This window comes from Salvelinus sp. IW2-2015, linkage group LG30 (genome assembly GCF_002910315.2).
Source record: "Salvelinus sp. IW2-2015 linkage group LG30, ASM291031v2, whole genome shotgun sequence".
NCBI lineage: Eukaryota > Metazoa > Chordata > Actinopteri > Salmoniformes > Salmonidae > Salvelinus > Salvelinus sp. IW2-2015.
In genome coordinates, this window is record NC_036869.1 from 17,986,731 (window position 1) to 17,999,038 (window position 12,308).

A 12,308-nucleotide genomic window follows, 5' to 3' on the forward strand; every position below is an offset into this window, starting at 1 on the left:
GAATGGTAAATAATGTATTGTGTCATTTTGGAGTCACTTTTATTGTAAATAAGAATAGAATATGTTTATAAACGTTCTACATTCATGTAGATGCTACCATGATTACAGATAATCCTGAATTAATCGTGAATAATCAGTGAGAAAGTGCCAACCTTCCCTGTTATTGTAATGGTGAGGGGTTAGCATATCTTGGGGGTATATGCTATTTTGTGCATCTGTAACTTTCTCACTCATCATATAAAMGTTTTAAGTTGTACCAATATGTATTAATTGTAATGATTTGTATGTTGCTGTCTTGTAAATATATAGCTTTAGATCCAGACAGTTATGCATTAGTTATAACAGGCTTATAATATTTACTAATTATCTATTGCTAATGATGCCTCAAATKAAATAGGGCGYATTCCCTCAGAAATAGCCTACTCAATTATAGTGGGGACYGTCAGATTTACATATTTATAATCAAACACACTTACATGCTGTGTAAACATATTTTTTCTTAAGATTTTATTGATTCCACCCAGAGGTCATTAAGTAAACAAAATATAATGCACATAAACAAAATGGACACCGTGTAAATTATGAAACACATAGGCAGAACCAGAGAAGATTTTCACATTGGTCTCTTGGAAATCATGACTGTTTTTCAATCCGCAGTCCCAAAACTGATGTGAATAGTCAGGCATATGAACACCAAGATCTGCATGTATGAACAACCGTGAATGATTGAGTGAAGATTCATCTCACAGAGTGTCACTGATTGGTTGATTGTAGTGTCACTCTACTCATCGTGGAACTTGGGTAGCTTGTCTCCAGGGATGACCATATGCTCCACCCCCTCCTCGGTGATCACCACCAGGTGTGCCACGCCTCCGCTGACATTGTCTCTGCCCATAGCTAGGGCCAGAGCTAAGTGGGGTGAACATGAGAAAAACAAAGGGGAGGAAAGAGAGGAAAATAGATCAGAAGGCAGGTAGAGATGGGTATGAGACCATATCTGTCCACTTTTTCAGGAACAGCTCTCTTGTGTTCCAGTGCCAATAATCCCATCGCAAACCCATCCTACAATCACTCTCCTGTCCCACCGGAAGACGTTTCCAATCAAATAAAATGTCTTATCTGACGTCTTTTATCCTATATGAAAACAGTGCCATTCGAATAAAACAATGAAGCCTATGAGATTCTACAGGAAAAAAATCTACTTTTACCATTTGTAGCAAACTGCAGGCACTCCTCTTTGCTCATGTCAGGTTTGTATTTGGCGTCGGCGTAACCGTAGATGTACGTGCTCCCTGATCCTCCGATGGTGAACGGCTGACTGAGTAACATACCGCCCAGGGCCACCGTGTAAACCTASAGGTGAAATAACGGTTAGAAATKGTGTGTGTTCTATTCTATCGTGCTCTATTCTATGTCTGTTTGTTACGCCCCATGGCGTCACCTGTGGCCCTTTCTTCCTGTCCCAGCCTGCAGTGATGAAGCCGGCCTGCAGCTCCTCCTTGTTGTTGTAGCACAGCTCCTTCAACACGGACGCTGCTGCCTTCACCAGAGGAGGGGACTCCATCTGGATACTTATCACACAGGRYAGACACAGAGAAGACATGTCATCATTCAGGATCAGGATTATTCCACMGWTTGTTTCTATGTCTATTGTAGTGCAAGAGGCAGTAGCCTAGAGGTTAAGAGRTTTGGGCCAGTAACCGAACATTTGCTGGTTCGAATCCCCGAGCCGACTAGGTGAAAAAAATCTGCCGTTGAGCAAGGCACTTAACCCTAATTGCTTTCTGGATAAGAGCTTCTGGTAAATRTAGGCTGCACATTACTACTAAGACCAGTTCTAAAATGGAGGTCTCCCTATTGCTGTTAATAATACAAATCAATCAAGCTTCATTAGTTTGATATGAACAATCATGAGCTATGTTGAACCAGACAAGGACAGAGACAGGGACAGGGTGGTCCATACCTGTGAAAGGAGATCTGGAACTTGGCAGCCTTGGTGACAGCCTGAGCGTCTGCCAGGGAGCCGGCGATGCAGCAGAATATCCTGTCATGAACCTGGATGAGCTGTTGATGGTCTTTAGGACACGTAAGCTCCTGGGGGTGAAGTGGCTAGAATCAGAGACACATTAGATAGAGACTCCATGGAGACACATTAGATAGGAGACTCCTGGGAGACACATTAGATAGAGCACATTTTGGGAGACACATTAGATAGAGACTCCAGGAGGACACATTTAGATTGAGACACTCTAGGAGACACCATTAGATAGAGACGACAGGAGACACATTAGATAGAGACTCCAGGAGAGACACATTAAATAGGGACTCCGGAGACACATTAGATAGAGACTTCCAGGAGACACATTAGATAGAGACTCCGGAGACACTATTAGATAGAGACCCAGAGACACATTAGATAGAACTCCTGGAGACACATTAGATATAGACTCCTGGAGACAATTAGATAGAGACTCTTGAGACACATTAGATAGAGGACTCCAGAGACACATTAGATAGAGACTCCGGAGACACATTAGATAAAAGACTCTTTGAGACACATTAGATAGAGACTCCAGGAGACATATTAGATGAGACTCTGAGACACATTAGATAGGCCTCGAGGACACATTAGATAGAGACTCCTTGAGACACATTAGATAGAGACTCCAGGAGACACATTAGATAAGACTCCGGAGACAAATTAGATAAAGACTCTTTGAGACACATTAGATAGAGACTCCAGGAGACATATTAGATAGAGACTCTTTGAGACACATTAGATAGAGACTCCTCTGTGACACATTAGGTAGAGACTCCCGGTGACAGTTCCAATGTATATATTGCTATAAGTAGACCACTGCGCGCCACCCGGGTTCCCGGGTGGCGCAGTGGTCTAGGGCACTGCATCGCAGTGCTAGCTGCGCCACCAGAGTCTCTGGGTTCGCGGCCCAGGCTGGGCTGGGTGTCTGCGCCCAGGCTCTGTCGCAGCCGCCGCAACCGGGAGATCCGTTGGGCGGACGCACAATTGGCATAGCGTCGTCCGGGTTAGGAGGTGTGGCCGTAGGGAGGGTTTGGCCGGTAGGATATCCTTGTCTCAGTATGTAAAAATGTAATAAAATGTATGCACTCTACTGTAAGTCGCTCTGGATAAGAGCGTCTGCTCTTGCCGGTAGGGATATCCTTGTCTCAGTATGTAAAAAATGTAATAAAATGTATGCACTCTACTGTAATCGCTCTGGATAAGAGCGTCTGGCTAAATGACTAAAATGTAATATAAGTGATGGCTGATTTATTTAATATGTTGTGTGTTCACAGACTTGGTATTTAATCTAAAGACATAGAGGAAAGGAGGGGCAATATGATTAATTTGGTTCCAGGTGTTGAAGATCCTCCTTACCCTCCGATGGACGCCCTGGAATCTGAGCCAATGATAACCCCTCCATTGAACGTCACCGCCAAGATGGTGGTCTGTAGGAGATTTTTTAAAATCATTAATAAATGAATAATCAGTTAGATGGGGTGAGCATACAATTACAATATAATATATAATAATATATTTGTAGGATAATATATTTATGACATATYTATAATATATTATCTAAGGTTAGTTTTCCTTATGATCAAGTTTACAGTCAATGGATAAACTATGGTTGGGATTTGGGAGGCTAAACTGATCCTASATCAGTGGTAAAGTGTRRGCTAATTTCTACCCTGAGCTTGAGTTGCAGATGAATGACTCGAAAACGAAAGTAAATTCAGCACTTTGTTCGTCGGAAAATATTAAATACGTCTATTATTATCAAGTTAAATGTATAAACGTTTTCCTTGAAGGTTCAGCTTTAGGCGACTAAGATGAATTAATGACAAAATTAACAAGGCAACCTAGAATTAAAACCCTCAGTGTAAATTCGGCTACGTCCGTCCCAAAATGTACTGTTAATCGCAGCTTCAATTTATGAAAATGTAACATTATCAGGTACAAAATATGAAAAACAATTAACTTACGCCTGTGCTAACTCCTTTGATTTGAGAGTCCATAAAGTGTCTTTCCAGTATTTCCCGAAAACCGATGAAAAATACGGATAAAACTGCGTCCCTCAGTCACATACAGTCACACAATGTCAAGAAAACAGCGACCTCTTCAGGGACTTGAAATGCGCGATTGTAGTGAAGTCAAAATCTAAGCACTGAGTGCAAAATAAGGTTCTTCAGGTATGGCGCTATCAAATGTTGTCGAAACACCTGCATCGGGATTTAATTTTGAGAACGTCTCCAGGTAGGATTTCCCTTTTATCTTTAAGGATAATAGCATTTCGTATTTTTTGGGTAAATAGTAAACTTCGTATTTATTATTTATCTCTTCTCATACCAAGCCTATATCAAAAGTGAAAGTAACGTATCTTGTATAATCGTGCAAATATTTTTTCTAAAAAGACCAGCAAGTCTACATAATTGTAAAGGTTGAATTTGATTCTTTCTGCATTTTCTTCTAATGAAAGTCATACTTCYATGTGTTAATCAGCTGATTGTAATTTTATTGATCTGGTCATCATTAGATAGGGATTTTCTTAGTAAGAATTTGTGGTACACTATTGGTATTGTGTTAAAGTGTGTTTGATTTGTCTATATCTTTATCAAACAGAAATGTTRCTCTGAAGGGTCTGCTGGAGGGAGGACATAACAAGGCACCTAAGCCTATGAAGACAGGGACCACCATAGCTGGACTAGTGTGCAAGGTGAGAGCATGTCCTCTGATAAAGGGCAGGCATCTCTAACAAGTGGAAGATTCCACATAGTGGGAGCATTTCAGTTCATTTCACATAGTGATATATTATTATGATCCTTGCCTGTCGTTATGTGACTTAAAAAAATACAATAATGATGGAAATGAATTGTGTTTACTGATAGTAAAATGGAGTGTTCTTTGGGTCCTTGTTTGTGCAGGATGGAGTGGTTCTGGGAGCAGACACACGGGCCACCTCAGGTGAAGTGGTGGCTGATAAGATGTGTGCCAAGATCCACTACATCTCCCCCAATATGTAGTGAGTAGGCCTACACCTGTTTAAGGGATTGTCCATGGGTGACATGTTTAGAATGGAATTGATTGTCATGTGTGGAAGAGAGAAGTGAAAGAGTAGTGAACACATGTAGGCTGTCACTTTAATTTGAGATAGCCATGCCCACACATCCATTGTTCTCCTGACCTCTCCTGTCTACTCCCTCGCTCAGCTGCTGTGGTGCAGGAACTGCAGCGGATACAGAGAAGACCACCGACCTGCTCTCCTCCAACCTTACCATCTTTTCTATGAACAGCGGCAGGAACCCACGTGTCGTGATGGCAGTAAACATATTACAGGACATGCTATTCAGGTGTGTGTGAGTGTGTGTGTGCGTGTATCTTTAACACTCTCCATTACAGCAGTGGTTCCCAACTCCGGTTCTAGTGTACCCCCAACAGTACACATTTTTGTTGAAGCCCCAGACAAACACACCTCATTCAACTTGTCAAGGGGTTGATGATTAGTAGAATCAGGTGTGTTTGTCCGGAGCCACAACAGAAATGTGTACTGTTGGGGGTACTCAAGAACCGGAGTTGAGAACCACTGCATTAGAACAACTGCAATCTGCAGTTCAAAAAAACTAAAAAGCGGGCACCCAGCCACTGATTTGGTAAACAGCTGGGGGATGGGGCTGGAGAAATGTAACCACTCTCAAATTCATACACAGAGCTATGGATGKAAGAACTGACCAAACCGTGAGGTTTTACCATGTCCTAGATTCAATCAGTTCAGCATTAACCAGCGATAACCAACAATCACATAGCATATAATTAAGGAATAAGTTCCGAGGAGGTGTGGTATATGGCCAATATACCACGGCTAAGGGCTGTTCTTAAGCACGACGCAACGCGGAGTGCCTGGATACAGCCCTTAGCCGTGTTACAGTATATTTGCCGTATACCACCAACCTCAAAGATGCCTTATTGCTATTATAAAGTGGTTACTAACATCATTAGAGCAGTAAAAACAAAAATGTGTCATATCTGTGCTATACGGTCTGATATGTCAGCCAATCAACATTCAGGGCTCGAACCACCCAGTTTATAATTGTTTTTATTCAGGCGATGTCAGAAGTGTAACTGCGTTGGAGCTGTCAAATCGGTGAGCAGCTGCTCATGTGGTCAAATAGAAAATCACTAAACAAAATAATAAGGATTTTTATCAGCCTAATCAAGGTATAGAATAGATTGCATCACACATTCCAGTGTTCGAACACGGCTGCATGGTATTTCTACTAATGCATCCTATGGCAATGTCTGCCATATGTACAGTATAACGCCCAGTGCCGCTTCTGGGTTCGACAGTTCCAATGCAGTTACACCTCTGACATCGCCTAAACAAAAACAAGGATATGCTATGCATTTGTCGGTTATTGCAGGTTAAAGCTGAACTGATTGAATTTAGGCCCATGTTTTGAGGCTATACAATGTTATTTAGAATTACATTGTTTACAAACATTGGAGTAAAAAAGTATTCTATTTTGGGTTCTGATACGTGTACGACAGTTGAACTAAGCTCATGAGGCATTTATAAGTTATATTCTTCAAGAATCAATGGGTACATATCATTCATTTAAAAGTCCAAAAATGGATGTAGCAAATGCAGATGGCCCCTTTAAACATCACATTCTGTTGAAATAACTCATCTCATCCACCACTATAGCCGCTCCAATGTAACCGCCTTTCATGTCAGATAGGTTTGATTCAAAATAGTCATTCTTGTTTGTTCATAATGTATCTCATATGTGTATGTTTAGGTACCGGGGCCAGATAGGGGCCAGTCTAATCCTAGGAGGGGTGGACTGCACCGGCAATCACCTCTACACAGTGGGGCCCTATGGGAGCATAGACAATGTGCCATACCTTGCAATGGGTGAGGGACTGCTACTGTGTCAAGCATACATAAGCATACATCCATATACTGTTATTGTGTGGGCCATTATTAGTTGATTAATCGACTAGTCATGAATAATCTATAAATGATGACATTTAGTTGATTCCGATTTGTGTTTTGTGTAGGGTCTGGTGACTTGGCCGCTCTGGGGATTCTGGAGGATAGATTCAAACCTAATATGGAGGTGAGTGACTTTTCCTTAGGCAGGCTAGGGGTTGTCATACATGTAGTTCATATGCCATCACATCGATAGACTTCAAGTCTCAAGAGTTAAGTCATTGGACTCACCATAAAGRAGGCATCAGATTTGTTTACATTAAGCTGGATGTATTRYAGACCTACCTCCCCCATTCCAGTCCCTTCACTCACTCCTCATCCCTATGCCCTTCTAGTTGGAGGAGGCTAAGGAGYTGGTCCGGGATGCCATCCACTCTGGCATCATGAGTGACCTGGGCTCAGGCAACAACATAGATATCTGTGTCATCACTAAACAGGGGGTGGACTACATCAGGCCRTAYCAGGAGTCAGAGTATAAAGACAAGAGGTAAATGGTGTCACCATCTTCAGATTCTGCTTCAACTATTATTCTAGACAGCATATTTGAGAACTATTTTTTTTGACAGAACAGTGATTAATTTCTATCTTCTCTCTCTCTCTCTCTCTCTCTTCTCTCTTTCTCTTACTCAGGCAGAGAAGATACAAGTATCGCCCAGGTACAACGTCTATTTTGACAGAGAAAATAGTCCCTCTGGAACTGGAGGTAGTTCAGGAGACAGTCCAGCGGATGGATACCGCCTGAACCTGACCACTCAGAAACGACAAAGATACAGTCACAGAGAGGCTTTTCACAATATTCAGACATAAAATCAGTGAATACAATACACCTAATAATGACAAGATGTGACTACTAGGTGACACTACAATGCAAAGCCATAAAAAAACATTGTCACATAAAGATCTTAGTTCAATGAACTGTAGTCACCAATACATTTTGAACAGGGATAGTAGGTCTAGGCTATAGCTGTGTCTATATGCACTGGGTGAAATATTGGAAAGTGATTGATTGAATAAAAAGTCTTCATTATTTTTCATGAATACGTGTTTGAGTTTTCCCTCCTCACTTTTAGCTTTACACTTTCCTTATAACAGTTTCAGCTCACAGAATCTTAATGTTTAAAAAAAAGATTATTTCCATGGTTCACCAATGAAGAATATGTCTGCAATTACAATAGATATTTAAAATGTAATTCAGCATAACATTTATACTGAACAAAAATATAAACGCAACAATTTCAATGATTTTACTGAGTTACAGTTCATATAAGGAAATCAGTCAATTGAAATAAATGCATTAGGCCCTAATCTATTGATTTCACATGACTGGGCAGGGGCGCAGCCATGGGTGGGAAAGAGCTCTGGTGGACATTCCTGCAGTCAGAATGCCAATTGCATGCTCCCTCAAAACTTGAGACATCTGTTGCATTGTTTTTTGTGACAAAACTGCACATTTTAGAGTGGACTTTTATTGTCCCCAGCACAAGGTCCACCTGTGTAATGATCATGTTGTTTAATCAGCTTCTTGATATGCCAGATGGATGGATTATCTTGACAAAATATAAAATGCTCACTAACATGGATGTAAACACATTTGTGCACAACATTTGGGAGAAATACGCTGGACATTTTCTGGTATCTTTTATTTCAGCTCATGAAACATGGGACGAGCACTTTACATGTTGTATTTATATTGTTGTTCATTGTAGTTCTCTCCCCGTGACTCTTTGTGAGTGACTCCTTGAGCACGGGAAACCTCTAACAGGTAAGTCTTCATATTTACTGATGACGACCCACAAATGATGCTCTGCGATTGGCCAAATGTGTGATACGTTTTCAGTCAGTTTACTGTATATTGTTGTGATAAATCATGTCAAAACTTAATGACTATTAACAGTTGTTTAACAGTTGTTTATCCGTATGACTAGGGGTGGTTAGGCTATTGTCAAATAATACTCGGAATGAGTACGCATATTATAAGCAACAGTTGGGTTACTTTTTCGATTAGGAATGAAAATGTRTATTTAAAACCCTTTCGGTTTCGTTTGCATTAGGACATATATTTCCTTGACGCGTCCGAACGAAGTCAAGTTGTATTTTCGCTTTCAAATTGTATTATTAAGATACAGTCTACATTCTTATATTTTATTTAATCATTATGGCACTTTTCGACGTAAGTGGTTATAAGTCCCACGCGGGACTTCGTGGGCAGATTCTTGGAACAGGAGTAGGGCATCTTRTTGACCGACCGAATCAGGAATTTGCTGTCCCAGTTGGAGTGGATGTGAGTATTTTACGCGTCTTTCAATCTGCAGTTCGTTTCTGTTTCTTTTGTGACAATGATATGGTGATCTAATGTGTCCTATGTGAAGTGAACTATACCTTACTAACGCATGGTTCAATGGTGACTCACAACTCACCTCAAGCACACTTTTACGCACGCACAAACATACGCGCACACGCATGTATACCACCTGACAAAATGAAGACAAGAGCTGCTGTCTCACATTTTTTTAACGATTGGATCAATCTATTTCTCAGTCCCCCTCTATATTTCGCTCTTTCTCTCCAGCCTTCAGGGTTCCTGAAGTCATGCAGCCGTGAAGGTGGTGTGTCCATTGATCTGAACCACGGAACAACTACACTGGCTTTCAAATTTCGCCATGGCGTCATTGTGGCTGTGGACTCCAGGGCCTCAGCTGGCAGCTACATTGGTAAACATCACATTCCAYAGGGATTCGTTTTTAGTCTCTCGTTTCTGTCAGACACTTGTGTTCATCCGACAATACAGTGCCTATACACAGTAAGAAACKAGTAAAAGCATTCTACTATTACTACTATAACTGCCTACTGTATTGTGAGTACTAAAACATCTACAAGTGGTAATTGTAAGATCATCCATTTTGATGKGATTTACCTTGGAAAGTTGATGTGATCAGCCTTGAGTTGGTCCATTASATTTTTGTTCCAGCAGCAGTCGTAGACACATCCGACACATCAGATGCAGAATGGATCTCAGAGATCTATAACCAAACATAAAGCAATCATTCTCTAACCCCTTTGCCATGCATTTGTCTTTCCCTGCAGCCTCGAAGGAGGCTAACAAGGTGATAGAGATCAACCCTTACCTGCTGGGGACCATGTCTGGCAGTGCTGCTGACTGCCAGTACTGGGAGAGACTGCTGGCTAAGGAGTGCAGGTCTGTTAGAGCTTGTCTCTGTTGGATTGAGTCCCGCTATACAGTTACATGGTGTTAATATCACAATCACTTATGTCTGTCTGTCTGTCTGTCTGTCTGTCTGTCTGTCTGTCTGTCTGTGTCTGGCTTATGCACAAGGGGAGGGCCAGCTGGGGTTGCATGGCCAGAAAATTGACTAATTAATGTAATTTCCATATACTCAAAACAAATGCATGGGACATAAAGTAAGCACAGCACAACCATATCAATATCAACCAGTAACTTTGTAGTTAACATCTACTTAACGTTTTGGCCATAATGCTTATCTAGACTAGCCCTCTCCTGTATTGAACTTCTTGGTCTGCTTCCAAGCCACGTTATGTCCAAGCCTCCATGTCTCTGGGGTGTTAAAATGTATCTGGATGTAAACCAGTGTTTCAGCACTCTGACTGCCTTGTCTCATACAGTGACTGACCATCTCTTTGTGTCTCAGGCTGTACAAACTGAGGAACAAGCAGAGGATCTCAGTGTCTGCAGCCTCTAAGCTGCTTTGTAACATGATGCTGGGATACAGAGGCATGGGCCTCTCCATGGGCAGCATGATCGTTGGCTGGGACAACAAGGTACAGGGAGGGAGGGAGTGGAGTTTGGGTGCATGTGTGGTGTGGTACGTGTGTGTGTGTGTGTATGTCTGTGTGTGTGTCTGTTTGTGTGTGCGTATGTTTATTTAAAAGCCTTGTTTTATAGATTACATTTTCATCCTGATGCTACCCAAGGTTTTTGAGTAGCATTGGAGTGTCTCCACTTCACATGTCTGTTGATGAGTATTGATTTATTTGTGTCTTGCTGTCCAGGGCCCTGGTTTGTACTACGTGGACGATAACGCCACACGTCTCTCTGGTCGTATGTTCTCTACTGGTTGTGGTAGCAGCTATGCGTACGGAGTGATGGACAGCGGCTACCGTGAGGACATGACGGTAGAGGAGGCGTACGAGCTGGGCCGCCGTGGCATCACCCACGCCACGCACAGGGACGCATACTCTGGAGGAGTGGTCAACCGTGAGTGACCTTGTTCTGAACCTATACTCATTATATAACGATTCATTTGATTTCACTAAGTCAGTTCATGTGAGACCATGTGAAGAATAGATAGGTGCAGGATTGAGTTTGATGTATGTTAAGATATTGTTTGTTGTGTAAATAAATTCCAGGTGTGAATTCCATTCAAGAGGTTATAACTAAATATACAATTCTAATCTAATCTCATAAGGATTTATCCATATTAAAAAGTAGTCATATGCTGAATCCATAGGAAATGTAAATGTAAACAATACCTTTAAAATGTGTTTATGTGTAACTGTGTCTGTGTTTTTCCAGTGTACCACATGCAGGAGGACGGCTGGATAAAGGTGTGTAAGGAGGACGTATCAGAACTGATCCACCGCTACAGGAAGGGCATGTTCTGATCATAGATCAGTTTCTACACCCACACAGACACACTGTGTTCTCTATCAACTGATCCCAGCACTGCTCCGAATAAAGACCGTTTTCAAACTGCATCCTCTGGATTGTTTAACCTGAAGGTCTTACATGCTGTCACAACTTGCTGTAACTGTTACCAGTCCTATTACAATTATTATTTACCAGTGACAGTCATTGGAAAAGGTTTGTTGGATAGTTTAATACAATACTAATACTACAAACCTTGATTTGAATTTTCTCTRTAAAGTCTGTTGAGACTTGTGAAATTCACTTGACAACTTTGTGACTTGGAAGAGTTTTAGTCAAATGTTTTAGCCTACTAAACGGTCAAATAACAACCTCATAACCAACAGTTGAAGAAGGAAGTAAAATTCAGAGTTCGTATAGTTTTGTCTGGCGTGTCTGCCTCCAACAAACTGTTTCCTGAAACACAAATACATGTCCCAAACCAGTCAGATGTGTTTTCCTGGGTATCTTTTGGTTGGCACCATTCTGTAAATTTCCACCTCAGTATAGGAGTTCATTGTACAAAGGAAATTCTACAACCAAAATGTTTGTGCTATCAGAGGACGTTTTAAATTAATGTAATGAATTTGCCATAAAACCCCCAAAAGCCTATATCTCCCATATTATGTTCATTT

General features: G+C 41.3%; 2 protein-coding genes and 1 pseudogene across 2 annotated transcripts; 2 read left to right on the forward strand and 1 right to left on the reverse strand.

Moving 5' to 3' along the window:
• Positions 1 to 484: 484 nt before the first annotated feature.
• LOC111954719 (proteasome subunit beta type-6-B like protein-like) lies at positions 485 to 4,107 on the reverse strand (annotated as a pseudogene).
• On the forward strand, positions 4,081 to 8,048 carry psmb13a (proteasome 20S subunit beta 13a). The gene is made up of 8 exons (XM_023974606.3): positions 4,081 to 4,276; positions 4,643 to 4,736; positions 4,945 to 5,042; positions 5,230 to 5,370; positions 6,817 to 6,932; positions 7,079 to 7,137; positions 7,346 to 7,497; positions 7,641 to 8,048. The coding sequence occupies exons 1-8, from the start codon at positions 4,215 to 4,217 to the stop codon at positions 7,750 to 7,752; spliced, it is 834 nt and encodes a 277-aa protein (XP_023830374.1). The 5' UTR covers positions 4,081 to 4,214; the 3' UTR covers positions 7,753 to 8,048.
• A 786-nt stretch (positions 8,049 to 8,834) lies between these two features.
• psmb8a (proteasome 20S subunit beta 8A) lies at positions 8,835 to 11,744 on the forward strand. Its single transcript, XM_023974607.3, has 6 exons — positions 8,835 to 9,291; positions 9,580 to 9,721; positions 10,095 to 10,206; positions 10,679 to 10,808; positions 11,040 to 11,244; positions 11,563 to 11,744. Exons 1-6 carry the CDS (start codon positions 9,166 to 9,168, stop codon positions 11,649 to 11,651), a joined length of 804 nt encoding a protein of 267 aa, XP_023830375.1. The 5' UTR covers positions 8,835 to 9,165; the 3' UTR covers positions 11,652 to 11,744.
• The last annotated feature ends 564 nt before the right edge of the window (positions 11,745 to 12,308 follow it).